Genomic DNA, 13,369 nt, shown 5'->3' with positions numbered 1-13,369 from the left:
TAGTTTATTATAGTTTTCTGTTCCCTTGTATTAACAGTTAATCGGTAGTTCCATATAAAGACTTCATTGATCGGGTTTTGATTTTTGTGTTTTCTTTTTGGCAAGGTTATGTCATAGATGGGTTATATACGTCCAACTGATACCCATAATGTCTGGATCCATTCATTCTTTAGGAATTGCAAATGGTGGTATTCTGATGTTATTACTTCTTCATTATTAGCTGAAGTACAAAGCAAAACTTTCCCTTGATCACTCTTTGAATACCTAGCAGTATAGTTAGTGGATTTTATAGGAGAGGCAGGATAAGGGCTTATTTTTTTCTCTTTGTTTAGCAGTTTTTATGGTAATGAGTTGGTTCTCCAGTTTCATCCAGTGATAACCAATTCACTTTTTTTTTCTTTTTAAGGAATCATTGTGAACTAATGAATTTTAACATATTTAATTTGGTTCAGTCCATTGCAGTTAATCTTTTTTGCTGCACAAATTGTTCCATCTTTGGCCATTTGGAACCTCTTAAATTGGCTTTTAAGTTCTTTTGACATGGCCCTACTTCCTTAATTTCTGATGTGCCAAATGTTCCAGGCTGATCTTGGACATTTTCTGTTTTCTGTCTCAATGTGGAATTGGTCAGTTCTCCATGGAGACTGGTTCCTTTTAGTGGTAAATGGTATTTTAGTAGCACAGTCTGGTTGCACAGGGGTGTTCATTGCTCCTGGGTTGGTCATTGTTCATAGGCCTTTCAGTGGGAAGAACTAAAAAAAGATAAAATAGGTCATGTTGATGCTTGCAGTTCAGATTGAGAACTGTATAAAGTTTTTATATGATGTCCTTATCTGCATCTCCCTTCTCCCATGCCAGGAGTCCTGGTTTTTAGACCCTAAACTTCACTTAAGTTTTGTTAAACAGTGGTTAAAGCTAGGGAAGCTCATATAAATGGCAGAGTGAAATAAACCCAAGAAAATAGCACCTCCCAAGATATGTGTGGGGCCACTTCTGCCACTGGCCTTCCCCAAGGAGGGCTGTCTGTGCCACTCATCTGCTTCAGATATGTTTGAGGGCAGGGAAGCTTATCTCATTGCCTGTAGGCCACGGAATAGAAGAGTGGAGGCAGAGCTGCCTTGAAGAGATGGGCGTGCACTTAATGGAGTCAGAGAGCCAGCTTTGGCAGGAGCAGAGAAGAGGAATGTGTTGGGCAGAATATTTCTTTCCCCGCTTCTATGAAGTGACATCCTTACTGCCTGCCTGGGGGATCCTGAAACTCCTGCAGGAGAATGCTTTCACCATGGCCTCAGTGCCTGGCACACAAACACTTGTACATTAACTGTTGAGGGAACACATGAAGGGGGCTTGATGATCAGCTCAAGTATCCTCTTCCTTTGGTGTAGACCTGGCTGCACAGGGCTTTTGACCAAACGCTGGCCTTTGCTCCTGCCCAGCTCTCAGTTCACTTATGAACCAGGGTCTTAAAGTAAAACCTTCCCTGTCGGGGAATCCTGTAATAGTTCTGAATATCATTCTCTCTTTTACCCAGAGAGGGGATGAGAATGCATTTGCTTTCTAGAGGTGGAAAATGTGAGAGGTTTAGCAAGGGCATACAGGGGCACCCATACCAATTCTTTGGGCCCTTACACCTGAAAATATGATGCAAGCTCTGTATCCTCTTTCTAGAAAAGTATGCATACATGCAGAGTTTGATTTATGGTTTTGGGTGTTTCGTTCTTTTGCCCCACTTTAACCTTGGATTAGAGGAAGAATTAACATCAGGTAAGAACAATCAGGAACTTGTTAGAAATGTACATTATCAGGTCTCACCCCAGAAACTTGGGCTGGGACCCAGCCATTTGTGTTTTAACAAGCTTCCAGATGATTCTGCCATTCCCTAGGGAGATTTTTCTGGTTAAACTTGTACTCTTTTGTGGTCCTTGTGCCTCCCAACTCCCATCCTGCACCTCTGAGGGCCCACCTGCCATCCTCTTGTTGTAGCAGTGCTCTATTCCTCCTAGGCTATGTCCTGCCCAGCCACGTGACTGAGGAGATGCTGTGGGAGTGCAAGCAGCTCGGGGCTCACTCCCCTTCCACCCTGCTGACCACCCTCATGTTCTTTAACACCAAGTAAGTGTTCTAGAAGCTCCATGCTTAGCCACTGCTGGCATCTGCCCAGTGAAGAGGGTGGAAACTATCCAGGTAGATACAGGAATTCCTTTGACACATATTGGAGAGCCTTTGGGCTACTGAAAGCCTTCAGCACCACTTGGCTACATTTGTGTGGTGACCATTGAGGCAGACAGCCTTGTCAGACCCCTGCCATCAATCTTGATGTGGTTCCTCCACTAGACAGTGTCTTTGGGTATGGGCCTGCCCAGATCCTGGGAGTGTGCGCAGCGGCTCCGACGCACCAATGGCAGAGGGTAAGTCATAGTCTCCTCCTGGCACCCCTCCCTTTGCCTTGCTTTCACTTGTGGTACAGATACTTCCTGTTGAAGACAGTGGACCAGCACATGAAGCTGGCCTTCTCCAAGGTTTTGCGACAAACAAAGAAGAACCCCTCTAATCCTAAGGATAAAAGCACGAGTATTCGGTACCTGAAGGCTCTTGGGATACACCAGACTGGCCAGAAAGGTAGGGGCTGCAGAAACAGGTGCAACTTGTCCTGGCCTGCCCTTGTGCCTGGGGGGTTAGTGTTGAGTGTGAAGGTTGGGATTTGCTGGATAGGAATTCTCCATTCCCTTCTCCTCACCTACAAACTTCAAACTCTTGTAGAAGCAGAGATGCCCCAGAAGTGATTGCTGCTTTTTTCCCTTCATACTTTCCCTTCATGCCTCACACCCTTTCCCCTCCCAGTCAGTCTAGTTGGGATGGCTAGAAGCCTAAGGTTCTTAATCTGGTCCTGAGCTGAGGCAATCTCATGCCATGTTCCTGGTGGTGGGGGGTGTGTTTTATAGTTACAGATGACATGTATGCAGAACAGACGGAAAATCCAGAGAATCCACTGAGATGTCCCATCAAGCTCTACGATTTCTACCTCTTTAAATGGTGAGGAAGCTTTATGGTGGCTGGGTGACTGTATGTGTGCATGTGTGCACTGTACCTGTGTACAAGGCATTCTTTAGTCCCAAACAGAGTAAAAACACATTTTCAAAAAGTGAAATATAGAAGCAACCTGACCGGTTTCCCCAAAACATGTGAAATGACTAGCATTGTGATTTGTATGTGGTCTCCTGTCTTGGAGAGGGGAATGAAAGTAGATTGAGGCGAGTATAGAAAGGCAGCCTCCATCATGTAGCATAGTCTTGCATCTTCCTGGCCTTGACCTTTGTCACTAGCAGCATCAATCTAGGGGGGATTTCTTTCCTTGGCTTTTATTCTCTTGCCCTTGCAGTTGGGCATGTCATCTTTACAGCAATGCCAGAATCATCTTTCTATGTTATAGGTCTTATGTTACTTAGACTAAAACCTTCAGTGGTTTCCATTTTTTGTGTAGAGAAAAGAATAATCTTAATCTTGCCGACAAGGCCTTACGTATACTACCCCTTGGTAATCTCATGTCCTTGTAGCTCTTCTCTCTCTAGCCATACTGGCTCCTCTCCACTCCAGAGCGTCATGCTCTCCCTACCTCCAGGCCTCAGCTTAGAAATTTTCCCTGTTGGACAAGCCTCCCCTCATCACCCCCATATTTGGCTAGTTGGCTCCTATCCATCCCTCTTCTCAAAACAGCTTTATCAGAAACATTTCCAGATTCCCTATCTGTTCTTTTGGGCTGTTTCCTCTGTAGCACTTACCACTGATTTGTTATTTTTGTGTGTATTTATGTAACTGTTTAATTGTTGACTGTCTCTTATCCATAAGCTGCATAGGGTGTGGAGTCTTGGATCCTGCTCATTTCTTGAACACAAGCCCCTAGTGCAAGCCTGGCACCCAGTAGCCCTTTGATAAATCTTGAGGGGATGGGCAAATATAACTGTTAGAAGGTGGCATGTGCTAAGTGTACAGCACAATGTTGGGGGGGTGGAGGGTGAGCCCAGGTGAGGGTCCCAGCATCACAACCAAGCTAGGAAGGCAGAGTCCCTTATGTAAAATTTAGGAATTCAGTGGATTGGGTAGAGGAAACAACATGAGCAAATACTTGGAGAGGGAGGACCTCGTAGGCAGTGAAATTGGTTCCAGGTGGGATATGGTGGGACTCAAGTAGATGAACCCTGGCATCCCGAGGCAGGTGGTTAGAGGAGTCACAGCTGGCAGCCATGTGAGGGAGAAGTGGAAGGGAGGCAGCCTATTTCTGGCATTGGCAGTAGCCCCAAAGGAGGCCCTAGAGGTAATGTGTGTTGATTGCATGGAATTCAGTAGCTATGCCATCATACCTTCAAGAGCTGCTGTCTTCCCACCTTTTGCATATAGCGTCTGTCTGGAAGATTCCAGGGTGGGAGGGTTGAGAATGTTGTGATTTTACCCAGCTCTTACTGATATATTTTTCAGCCCCCAGAGTGTGAAAGGCCGGAATGACACATTTTATCTGACGCCTGAGCCAGTGGTGGCCCCCAATAGCCCAATCTGGTACTCGGTCCAGCCTATCAGCAGAGAGCAAATGGGACAGATGCTGACTCGGATCCTGGTGATACGAGAAATTCAGGAGGCCATTGCAGTGGCCAACGCAAGCACCATGCACTGAGATCCCTAAGCCATGGTGCAAGGGAGATGATCCAGGAAAAAAAAAATGGACAGACTTTCACACTAAAGAAGAGGCCTCCATTTTTTCTTTCTTTTTTTTTTTTTTTATTGGTGTAGTTATGAAGCCTTTCAGACTGCTTCTGTTTAAAATGTAAAAGGAAACTTTGCCTCCTTTGTGTCACCGTAATTCTGCTGCAGAAGATTCCTCAGCCCAGGGGGGCTCTGGGTTTCCTGAAAGCCAGATGTCCTAGAAAGTTGCTGGCTGGCTTTTCTTTTTTGTCTGGGGCCTGGGGAAAGGGCTCGGACTGTTATGAGAAATGTGGCCCCTTCCCTTACTCCGGAAAGATGGAATTAGTGACGGACCCTCCAGGGAATCTCCCCAGCTGGCTTCCACTCTGACTGGCAGACGTCGCTGACCACAGGGGAGCCATGGTCTTTACTTTCTTCATGCTCAGACGTAAACTTAGCATCTTAATGGAAGGAAAATGAGGGGAACTTCAATTATGATTTATTAAAGACAATTTCTATTACACCCTCCTTTATGACAAGTGACATTTTAGATGTTAAAGTAAAAACTTTACCATGCTTTTTTTTTTTTTTTTTTTTGGCCTAACATTGAGGCCTTAAACCTGAGGCTCCTGTGCCTGATGGAATTCTTGTAACATACACTTGTGTATCATATAAAGATACCACTCTGTTTCTCTTATGTATTCTTAATCTAGTTGTTTATTAAGAATGACAAGCACGTCTTTTCAACATGCTAGTGAACATCGCCTCTTTATTTGGGAGGAGCCTGGCGGGCCAGTGGAAGCAAAGCCTTGCCTGCTTATTGAACGGGTCACGGTTCTGTGGGAGGGGGCAGCCTCGGGAACACCTAAACTTTGTGGCTCCGCGGCTAGGCCGTCCTCCGCGCATGTGCTTCTTCGATAGCCCCGCCCGGGAGGCGCGCGGGCGCCGCCTACTCGCACTACGTCCTGGCGTCATTGACGCGCAGGGCGCAATGACGATATCGGCGGGTTTATATTGGCGCGGCCCAGACGGCTGAGGCCTCTGCGGCGCGGTCTTCGGACACACGCGGCTTTGCCCGGCGCTAGCCATGGCCGACTATCTGATTAGCGGGGGCACGTCCTACGTGCCAGACGACGGGCTCACGGCACAGCAGCTGTTCAACTGCGGGGACGGCCTCACCTACAAGTGCGGGCCTAGCGGGCTCACCTGGGCGAGGAGAGGGGCGGCGCGCTGGACTGGGAGGCCGGGCGGGGTTTTCCGCTGAGCCCGCTTCGACCCGGGCATGGGAGACAGGTTCCGGAGAATCCCCCACCCGTCTCTGGGGCTCGGTTTGATAGATCTGAAGCGGGGCGGGATGGAGGAGGCATCTTGGCAGTGCTTGAGATTTCAGGCTAGAATCTCCATTCTCTCAGCACATGGAGTTGTCAGGGTGCCAGGGTCGCTGGTGACAGCTAGGTGGCAGAAAAGGCCCCGTCTCCATCTCCACTTTGTGATTTGTCTGTCCTGCTTGTGACAAGGGCTATAGGTCAGTGCCCTCTAGGCCCAAATGCCTTATGACATGATCTATGGGGATGGAATCTCGGGACGCCCTAAGCCTGAGCCTTACTCCCAATTCGCTCCCCTCCCCCGTAGTGACTTTCTCATTCTCCCTGGGTACATCGACTTCACTGCAGACCAGGTGGTGAGTATGGCCAGAAATTGGGTCCTGAGCATCAAGGTTGGGTAAGGTGCTTGTCTTCCCTGGTCTCTCGGCTACCACAGCAGATTGGGCTTGGGGGTGGATTATGGAATAGTTTGATTGGCATGCAAGTTATACAGGGCACCTGTTTTATGGGGGAACTGGCACCACCCTGAGGCTTTTATGAGGTGTTTTCCACATGAGCTGGCCGTATTTCCTCAGGACCTGACTTCTGCTCTAACGAAAAAGATCACTCTGAAGACCCCACTGGTTTCCTCACCCATGGACACAGTCACAGAGGCTGGCATGGCCATAGCAATGGCGGTGAGCATCATGGCACCCCTTGGGGGTGGATTCTATGGAATAGTTTGATTGGCATGCAAGTTATACAGGGCACCTGTTTTATGGGGGAACTGGCACCACCCTGAGGCTTTTATGAGGTGTTTTCCACATGAGCTGGCCGTATTTCCTCAGGACCTGACTTCTGCTCTAACGAAAAAGATCACTCTGAAGACCCCACTGGTTTCCTCACCCATGGACACAGTCACAGAGGCTGGCATGGCCATAGCAATGGCGGTGAGCATCATGGGGTGTAAGGACAAAAGGAGGGGCCTCACTCACACTCTTCCCCAAAGACATACATAGTCAGGCTGCACTTTGTCACTTTTTCGCTCTCTTCTGTTTATCATGCAGCTTACAGGTGGTATTGGCTTCATCCACCACAACTGTACACCTGAGTTCCAGGCCAACGAAGTTCGGAAAGTGAAGGTCAGAAGGGCAAGGATCGTGGTCAAGAGCTCCTGGGAATTGCACTGAGGTGGAGTGGGGTGGAAGTGGGGGATTTGTTCTCTTAATTTAGCATCCTTTTTTCCCCTCTTTGGGACTCAGTTCCTGAGAAGAGCCTGAGACCCTGTGTCCTAAGGCAAGGGAAGAGGACCAGGTGGACAGTACCGACAGCCCACCCATGTTTACTATCCCTGGGTTCGAATTGTGATTTGGTCCTGTGGTACTGCCAGAGGGGGAGCTGGCATAGACCCCAGGCTTCAGACTGGTAAAGACAGTCCAGAAATGTTCTTTCTCACCATCCCTTCCAGAAATACGAACAGGGATTCATTACAGACCCTGTGGTCCTCAGCCCCAAGGATCGAGTGCGGGATGTGTTTGAAGCCAAAGCCCGGCATGGATTCTGTGGTATCCCAATCACTGACACGGGCCGGATGGGGAGCCGCTTGGTGGGCATCATTTCCTCAAGGGACATAGATTTTCTCAAGGAGGAGGAGCATGACCGGTTTTTGGAAGAGGTGGGTTCTACTGACAAAGGAAAACCAAGCTCTGGCGGCCAAGGCTTAAGACGAGGTTTCTGTCGCCTGAATGGCATCTCTGGGGGCCTCTGCTGTCCAGGAAAGATGAATGCCCAGCCAAGTCTCTGACCCTTTCATGGGGTTCCTGCATCCCTTCCCCACCAGAAGCTCTCATTCGGCCCAAGTGTTTGCCAGCATGCATGCTGGGTTGCCACTCCCAAGGCGGGGGCAGTGCTCAAGGACCAACATCAGCCTCCTCTTTTCTCTAGTCATTGCTCTGGCATGGCCCTTCTTTCTCTACTATGTAACTGCATGTTCTGTGCACCACTTTGTCCTTTTACTCCATTTTCACCCATGCCGCTATATTGCTGCACTGCTGTTGGCTTCACTTGAGGGTGGTTTGGGTGCAGGTGCGTGATCATGGTGGTCTGTGGAACCTCACCCCTGAGTTAGGGCAGGGTGCATTGGGAGGTCTGGTCTCTGGGCCCTTCTGACAGCTCCCCTCACCGCTAGATCATGACGAAGAGGGAAGACTTGGTGGTAGCCCCTGCAGGCATCACACTGAAGGAAGCAAATGAAATTCTGCAGCGCAGCAAGAAGGGTGAGTTCTAGAGGCGGAAGGGTTCTGGAACCAAAGACCAGGGTTCTGATCTATATACCTTCCCTACCCCCAGGAAAGTTACCCATTGTAAATGAAGATGATGAGCTGGTAGCCATCATTGCCCGGACAGACCTGAAGAAGAATCGGGATTACCCCCTGGCCTCCAAAGATGCCAAGAAGCAGCTGCTGTGTGGAGCAGCCATTGGCACTCACGAAGATGACAAGTATCGGCTGGATTTGCTAGCCCAGGCTGGCGTGGATGTAGTGGTTTTGGTGAGCTCTTGCACGGGCGGGGTGGGACGGTAGGGACAGCTGTCATACCAGTCTCACTGCGACTTTCTCCCGGTCCCAGGACTCTTCCCAAGGAAACTCCATCTTCCAGATCAACATGATCAAGTACATCAAGGACAAATACCCCTCCCTCCAAGTTATCGGGGGCAATGGTGAGACAGGACTGGGCACCAAAGCACGTGGGGCAAGAGTTAGGGGAGCTAGGCTCCCACTCAGACTTTCACACAAGCCTTTCCCTGTTCTTCACTGTAGTGGTCACGGCTGCTCAGGCCAAGAACCTCATTGATGCTGGTGTAGATGCCCTCCGCGTGGGCATGGGCAGTGGCTCCATCTGCATCACCCAGGAAGGTAGGAAATGCTTTGGCGGGGCCCTCAGCCCCATAGGGCCCAGAGCCAAGCACCCTTGTGGGAACCATACTGAGTCCTCCAATAGGGGCAGTCCCAGGGCCAAACAGGCCCCTTGGATGGGTGACATGTTGGAAGACGAGCTCGTCATTCCTCACCTGCCACTCCCTCCCTGCCTAGCCTGGCCTTCTTGCTCCTGCTCTGCACCCTCTCTAAACTCTGGTCTGTTTGTTTTATTTAGTGGCTCCCAAGATCCCTCCAGACATAAAGTCCCACAGCCCCAAATGCCCTTCTACTGTCAAGGGCTGCTATAGTAAGTCCAGCCCGGCCCATTGGCCCGGCCCAGCTGCCCACTGCCCGGCTGCTTGGTTGACTGTAGCTGTAGCCTCCCGGGGTTTGTGGTGCTGATGGGTGGGCAGGGCAAACTGAATGACAGACCATGGTTTTGGGGGCTGCTGGAGAACACAGCTCCTTTCTCTTCCTGGGGTGCTTGTAGGGCAGGACCTCCTTCCCAGGTAGGCCCTAGTCAGCCCACATTTCCTACAGTAGGCACAGCTCAAGGACCAACAAGCCCACTCTTCCTTCCACATGACCACTCCCCTGATCTTGCCCGAGCTGCCAAGGACGCTGGAAGATGGGGTGGGCCTCTGGGTACTAACTGCACGGTGACCCGCTCCCCCCACTTGATACCAGTTGGGTGGGGCTTTTCCCGGCTGCTGACTGCATGTGCCTGAGGCTGCCCTGGGCCATGCACACATGCACGCGCACATGCAGGGTTGAGTGGAGGCCATCACGACTGAACTGTTGAAGGCAGATGGGGCCGCAGCCATTCCAGACATGACTTCTTCTCAGCCAGGCTGCAGTCCTGGTGCAGGTGTAGCGGAGAGCTCCTGGGTGCTGAGTTACGGCCTCAGGGTCCCTTGCCTGTCCCCACTAATTCCACTCACCCATCTGTTCCTCCGTTTCTCAATAGTGTTGGCCTGCGGGCGGCCCCAAGCAACAGCAGTGTACAAGGTGTCAGAGTATGCACGGCGCTTTGGTGTTCCTGTTATTGCTGACGGAGGAATCCAAAATGTGGGCCATATCGCCAAAGCCTTGGCCCTTGGGGCCTCCACAGGTGAGACCCAACACCCAGGGAGTCTGGTGGGATTCCTTCCCCAGTGCCACTCAGAATCTGCTCCCATCACTCCCATTTGTCCATAGTCATGATGGGCTCCCTCCTGGCTGCTACCACTGAGGCCCCCGGCGAGTACTTCTTCTCTGATGGGATCCGGCTAAAGAAATACCGTGGTATGGGTTCTCTTGATGCCATGGACAAGCATCTCAGCAGCCAGAACCGTTATTTCAGGTGAGACAGGAAGGTCAGTTATCCTATACTGACAGCCTTGTACTGCTAGCCTGCCTCATCCATGCTTTGACCTTGATGAGGTCATCCTGACTCTCCCTACAGTGAAGCTGATAAAATCAAGGTGGCCCAGGGGGTATCTGGGGCTGTGCAGGACAAAGGGTCCATCCACAAATTTGTCCCCTACCTGATCGCTGGTATCCAGCACTCCTGCCAGGACATTGGTGCCAAGAGTTTGACCCAAGTCCGGTAAGCCTGGGGAGCTGGGACATGGGTGGAGGAGCTGGTTCAGGGCCAGATACCCACCATTGACATTTGCCCCTCTTCAGAGCCATGATGTATTCTGGAGAACTCAAGTTTGAGAAGAGAACATCCTCAGCTCAGGTGGAAGGTGGTGTTCACAGCCTTCATTCGTAAGTGACCAACCCCATTGTACCCATCTACCCTTAGGGCAGGTTTCTGCCATGCCTCCTTCCTCCTGCCCCCACCTCAAAGCTGGTTCTTCTGCTTACAGGTATGAGAAGAGGCTTTTCTGAAAAGGGATCCAGCATACCCCCTCAGTTTTTCAATAAAAGTTTGAAAAAACAAAAACAAGTGATCTTGATCTTTGAGGTCAACAGGCAGGTGTGGTGGCCACTACCACAGATGCACACAACACTCACTGGCAGGGAAAGCCTCAGATCACCAGATTGGGATATTCCTTGGATCTGGAAGGAGGTACTAATTCTAAATTCATAAAGTCCCTCCTGAGGCAGGTCACAAGGTAGGTCTGGCCAGCTCTGCTCACAAGGGTTCGGTCTCACAGTGTGGCTGCTTTGGACAGGTCATGGAATAGTCTTTGGGGGCTTTGGACTGGCACCCACAGGGCCTCCTGCTTGGCCACATGGGACCAGGCTGAGACCCACATATATATTCTCTAACTTGAGTCTCCAGAGGACCTTGTGGAGAAAGCACTGAGGGCCCCTCAGCTCTGCACATGAGCCAGTACACAGATCTGCACTTTGGAACAGGTGCCTAGACTGCGGCCGGCCTCTAAGAAGCTAAGTAGACTAAATAAAAAGGGGATTCCCTTGGTTTCTTCACAACTCCCCCCCCCCCACCAAGAGCCCAGTGAGCCAGCAGCTCCTCCTGGCCAGCAACACACCTAGTACAAAATGGGAAAAGTGGATTAAATTATTAATTTGCTGGCAAGAAAGACAAGTGTTACAGTGCCAAAGGGGAAGGGCTAATGAAAGCATTTTGCACAAAGTGCCAGGACCCTCCTGGACAGGTTAGGTCAGTTCCTGGTGGCTCATTCTGCTGCCCGTGCTAAAGATGTGAGCACCGTCCCTCCGGACGGAGGGATAAGAGCAGCTCCTGTTACTCGGCCTTCATGACACAGGAAGTTGAATGTGGCACAGGCATTGGGCTGCAAAGAGAAAACCTGCATCAGCTTGGCAGGGCTAGGGCCAGCCCTGCTCCGAGCTCCGAGGGGCAGGACTCACCGTGTCCTGCACTTCCGCGGCGATGCCCCGCCGCCTCAGGGCTTGCAGCACCTGGGGCTGCAGCCGTTCAGTCCGGTCTCCCGTGCCCACCACAACGATCTCTGGGGAAAGATGGACAGGGCTGGGCTACGGCAGGTCTGTGGGGAGGCTGGGGTGGGGAAGCACCTCAGCCCTCCCCTTCTCCAGTACCTATTCGTGGCTCCAGCAACCAGAAGAGACAGAAGCTTTCTTCGGTGATGTCCAGGTGAGTTCCTACCTGTGTTGGGAGGAGGCAGGTTAAACGAGTTCGCGCGGTTTTCCCCACAGAACCCTTACCTGCGCCACAAAGGGGCAACGGAAAAGCCCAAGTTGGCCAGGGACAGAATCGGGGGGCAGGCCTGGGACTCGGGCCCTCCGCGGCCTCGCTGCTCACGTTCCACTGCACCACCGAGTGCGGGAGCAGCGCGCAGGGCCCAAGCACACGATTTCCGTTGACCATGAAGCCGCGGCTGCTGTAGCTGTCGATATACATGGACTGCGGGGACTCGCGCTGCAGCAGAGAGATGCGCGTCCGCTGGTACAACTCGTCGTCCGCCGGCGTGAGCCGATGCCCTCGCCGTGGGACCCTGCGGAGGGGGTGTGCTCAGGGTCTAGGGGCCAGGACGAGCCGGGCCGGGATCGCCGGCCATGGGGCGGGGGGGAAGCTCGGCCCGGGCTCACCTCAGCAGCTCGGCGGGGGACCAGCGTGGCGCGGCTTGCGCTCGGCACAGGCCGCGAAGCACGAACGCGGCGACCATGGCGGAGCGGCGTGCAGGGAGGCCGGCGCTGGGTTAGCGGGGTCGTGGCGGAGCCCACTGCAGCGCGCCGACAGCGCCCCCTGCGTCCCGGAGGGCACCGCGCAGGTCGGCTGCCCCAGCGCGGGATTTTGAAGGAGCCGGCCGGTGCCAATTGTCCCAGGAGGGCCCGTCCCCCAGCGCGGCTCCGGTGTCTGCACCTGCCGCCTGCCCCGCCCCGGGCCCCCGTAGACCGTCCTGGGGGAGACAGACACCTGGTGGCGTGGCCGGCCTCAGAGCGCAGCCTGGGCCCCCGCCGCAGCCTGGTCCCCGGCTCTCGGCCATTTCGCAGGGCTCCCGGGGCCTGGGGCGGGGCGCCCGCGCACCTGGTCGAGTCCCGCACACCTGGCCAGGGCGTGGGGCCAGCCTTCGAGCCCCCTAATCCCAGGCTTTGGAGCGTCGGGTTCCCAGGGCGGGGCGGCCGGCTCAGGTTTCCCTCGCTCTCCCGCGAATCACGCCCCTCCCCAACCGTCACCCGCGCGACCGTTGGCGTCGCCGCCGCGCGTCTACCGGGGCGTGGCTGCGCGTCGATTGGCTTCTCGGGAGCGCGAGGGGGCGTGGCTTATTGGTTTCTCCTTAAAATGGTTCCGAGTCTGCGGCCCGAACAAGCGGAAGGGGACGCCGTGGGAGGGCGGCTGTGCCTGTCCGGGTGGGATCGACTCGGCCGAACGGGACCAGATACTGACTAGACAGCGGCTGGAGCATCGCCCTGTCGTCGCTCACTCTGCTCGCGGCCCGAGAATTCCCCGACCCCCCGTCTTGAGCCGAATCAGAGGGCCTACTGGCGCGAGAGTCGCTGGCGCCCGCGCGGGTTTCGGGCATCTTTGCGCCCCCACCG

At 52.8% G+C, this 13,369-nt stretch overlaps 3 protein-coding genes across 9 annotated transcripts in view; 2 read left to right on the top strand and 1 right to left on the bottom strand.

Moving 5' to 3' along the window:
- The window catches only part of QRICH1 (glutamine rich 1), a 47,573-nt gene extending 42,150 nt beyond the window's left edge, over window positions 1-5,423 (top strand). For 3 of the 4 annotated variants that reach the window (XM_034658297.1, XM_034658299.1, XM_034658298.1), the window contains 4 exons: window positions 2,004-2,112; window positions 2,468-2,619; window positions 2,943-3,033; window positions 4,474-5,423. In XM_034658297.1, coding sequence (XP_034514188.1) covers window positions 2,004-2,112; window positions 2,468-2,619; window positions 2,943-3,033; window positions 4,474-4,666 — 545 coding nt within the window. In that variant the 3' untranslated portion in view covers window positions 4,667-5,423. Of the gene's footprint in view, window positions 1-2,003; window positions 2,113-2,334; window positions 2,620-2,942; window positions 3,034-4,473 lie in introns of those variants that run through there. The other variant, XM_034658300.1, reaches the window with a different exon arrangement.
- Window positions 5,424-5,664: 241 nt separating this feature from the next.
- On the top strand, window positions 5,665-10,829 carry IMPDH2 (inosine monophosphate dehydrogenase 2). 3 transcript variants are annotated; one of them, XM_034658301.1, is made up of 15 exons: window positions 5,665-5,859; window positions 6,307-6,355; window positions 6,575-6,676; window positions 7,046-7,120; window positions 7,447-7,653; window positions 8,167-8,254; window positions 8,328-8,527; window positions 8,607-8,697; window positions 8,798-8,893; window positions 9,132-9,203; window positions 9,864-10,007; window positions 10,094-10,238; window positions 10,341-10,484; window positions 10,565-10,648; window positions 10,750-10,829. In XM_034658301.1, the coding sequence occupies exons 1-15, from the start codon at window positions 5,762-5,764 to the stop codon at window positions 10,769-10,771; spliced, it is 1,617 nt and encodes a 538-aa protein (XP_034514192.1). In that variant the 5' UTR covers window positions 5,665-5,761; the 3' UTR covers window positions 10,772-10,829. The 3 variants fall into 3 exon arrangements, with proteins under 3 accessions (XP_034514192.1, XP_034514194.1, XP_034514195.1); XM_034658303.1 differs by lacking the exon at window positions 9,132-9,203 and having other exon boundaries at window positions 5,667-5,859; XM_034658304.1 differs by lacking the exons at window positions 5,665-5,859; window positions 6,307-6,355; window positions 6,575-6,676 and adding an exon at window positions 6,712-6,928.
- A 561-nt stretch (window positions 10,830-11,390) lies between these two features.
- On the bottom strand, window positions 11,391-13,123 carry NDUFAF3 (NADH:ubiquinone oxidoreductase complex assembly factor 3). 2 transcript variants are annotated; one of them, XM_002920556.4, is made up of 5 exons: window positions 12,419-13,123; window positions 12,132-12,324; window positions 11,909-11,975; window positions 11,720-11,820; window positions 11,391-11,643 (listed from the first exon to the last, which is right to left on the bottom strand). In XM_002920556.4, exons 1-5 carry the CDS (start codon window positions 12,493-12,495, stop codon window positions 11,527-11,529), a joined length of 555 nt encoding a protein of 184 aa, XP_002920602.1. In that variant the 5' UTR covers window positions 12,496-13,123; the 3' UTR covers window positions 11,391-11,526. The 2 variants fall into 2 exon arrangements, with proteins under 2 accessions (XP_002920602.1, XP_034514196.1); XM_034658305.1 differs by having other exon boundaries at window positions 11,909-12,324.
- Window positions 13,124-13,369: the final 246 nt, after the last annotated feature.

The sequence above is a fragment of the Ailuropoda melanoleuca genome, chromosome 4 (genome assembly GCF_002007445.2).
Source record: "Ailuropoda melanoleuca isolate Jingjing chromosome 4, ASM200744v2, whole genome shotgun sequence".
NCBI lineage: Eukaryota > Metazoa > Chordata > Mammalia > Carnivora > Ursidae > Ailuropoda > Ailuropoda melanoleuca.
The sequence above is the reverse complement of the archived record's forward strand: the minus strand, read 5'-3'. Positions and strand labels throughout refer to the sequence as shown.

Excerpts from the sequence above, each read along its gene's own strand:
- IMPDH2 (XM_034658301.1), top strand. The coding sequence starts at position 5,762 with ATGGCCGACTATCTGATTAGCGGGGGCACGTCCTACGTGCCAGACGAC. Across the intron at positions 6,356-6,574 it reads ACTTCACTGCAGACCAGGTG|GACCTGACTTCTGCTCTAAC; the intron begins GTGAGTATGGCC and ends GTATTTCCTCAG. Across the intron at positions 6,677-7,045 it reads GCATGGCCATAGCAATGGCG|CTTACAGGTGGTATTGGCTT; the intron begins GTGAGCATCATG and ends TTTATCATGCAG.
- NDUFAF3 (XM_034658305.1), bottom strand. The coding sequence starts at position 12,495 with ATGGTCGCCGCGTTCGTGCTTCGCGGCCTGTGCCGAGCGCAAGCCGCG. Across the intron at positions 12,325-12,418 it reads TCCCCCGCCGAGCTGCTGAG|GGTCCCACGGCGAGGGCATC; the intron begins GTGAGCCCGGGC and ends CCCCCTCCGCAG. Across the intron at positions 11,644-11,719 it reads CCGCGGAAGTGCAGGACACG|CCCAATGCCTGTGCCACATT; the intron begins GTGAGTCCTGCC and ends TTCTCTTTGCAG.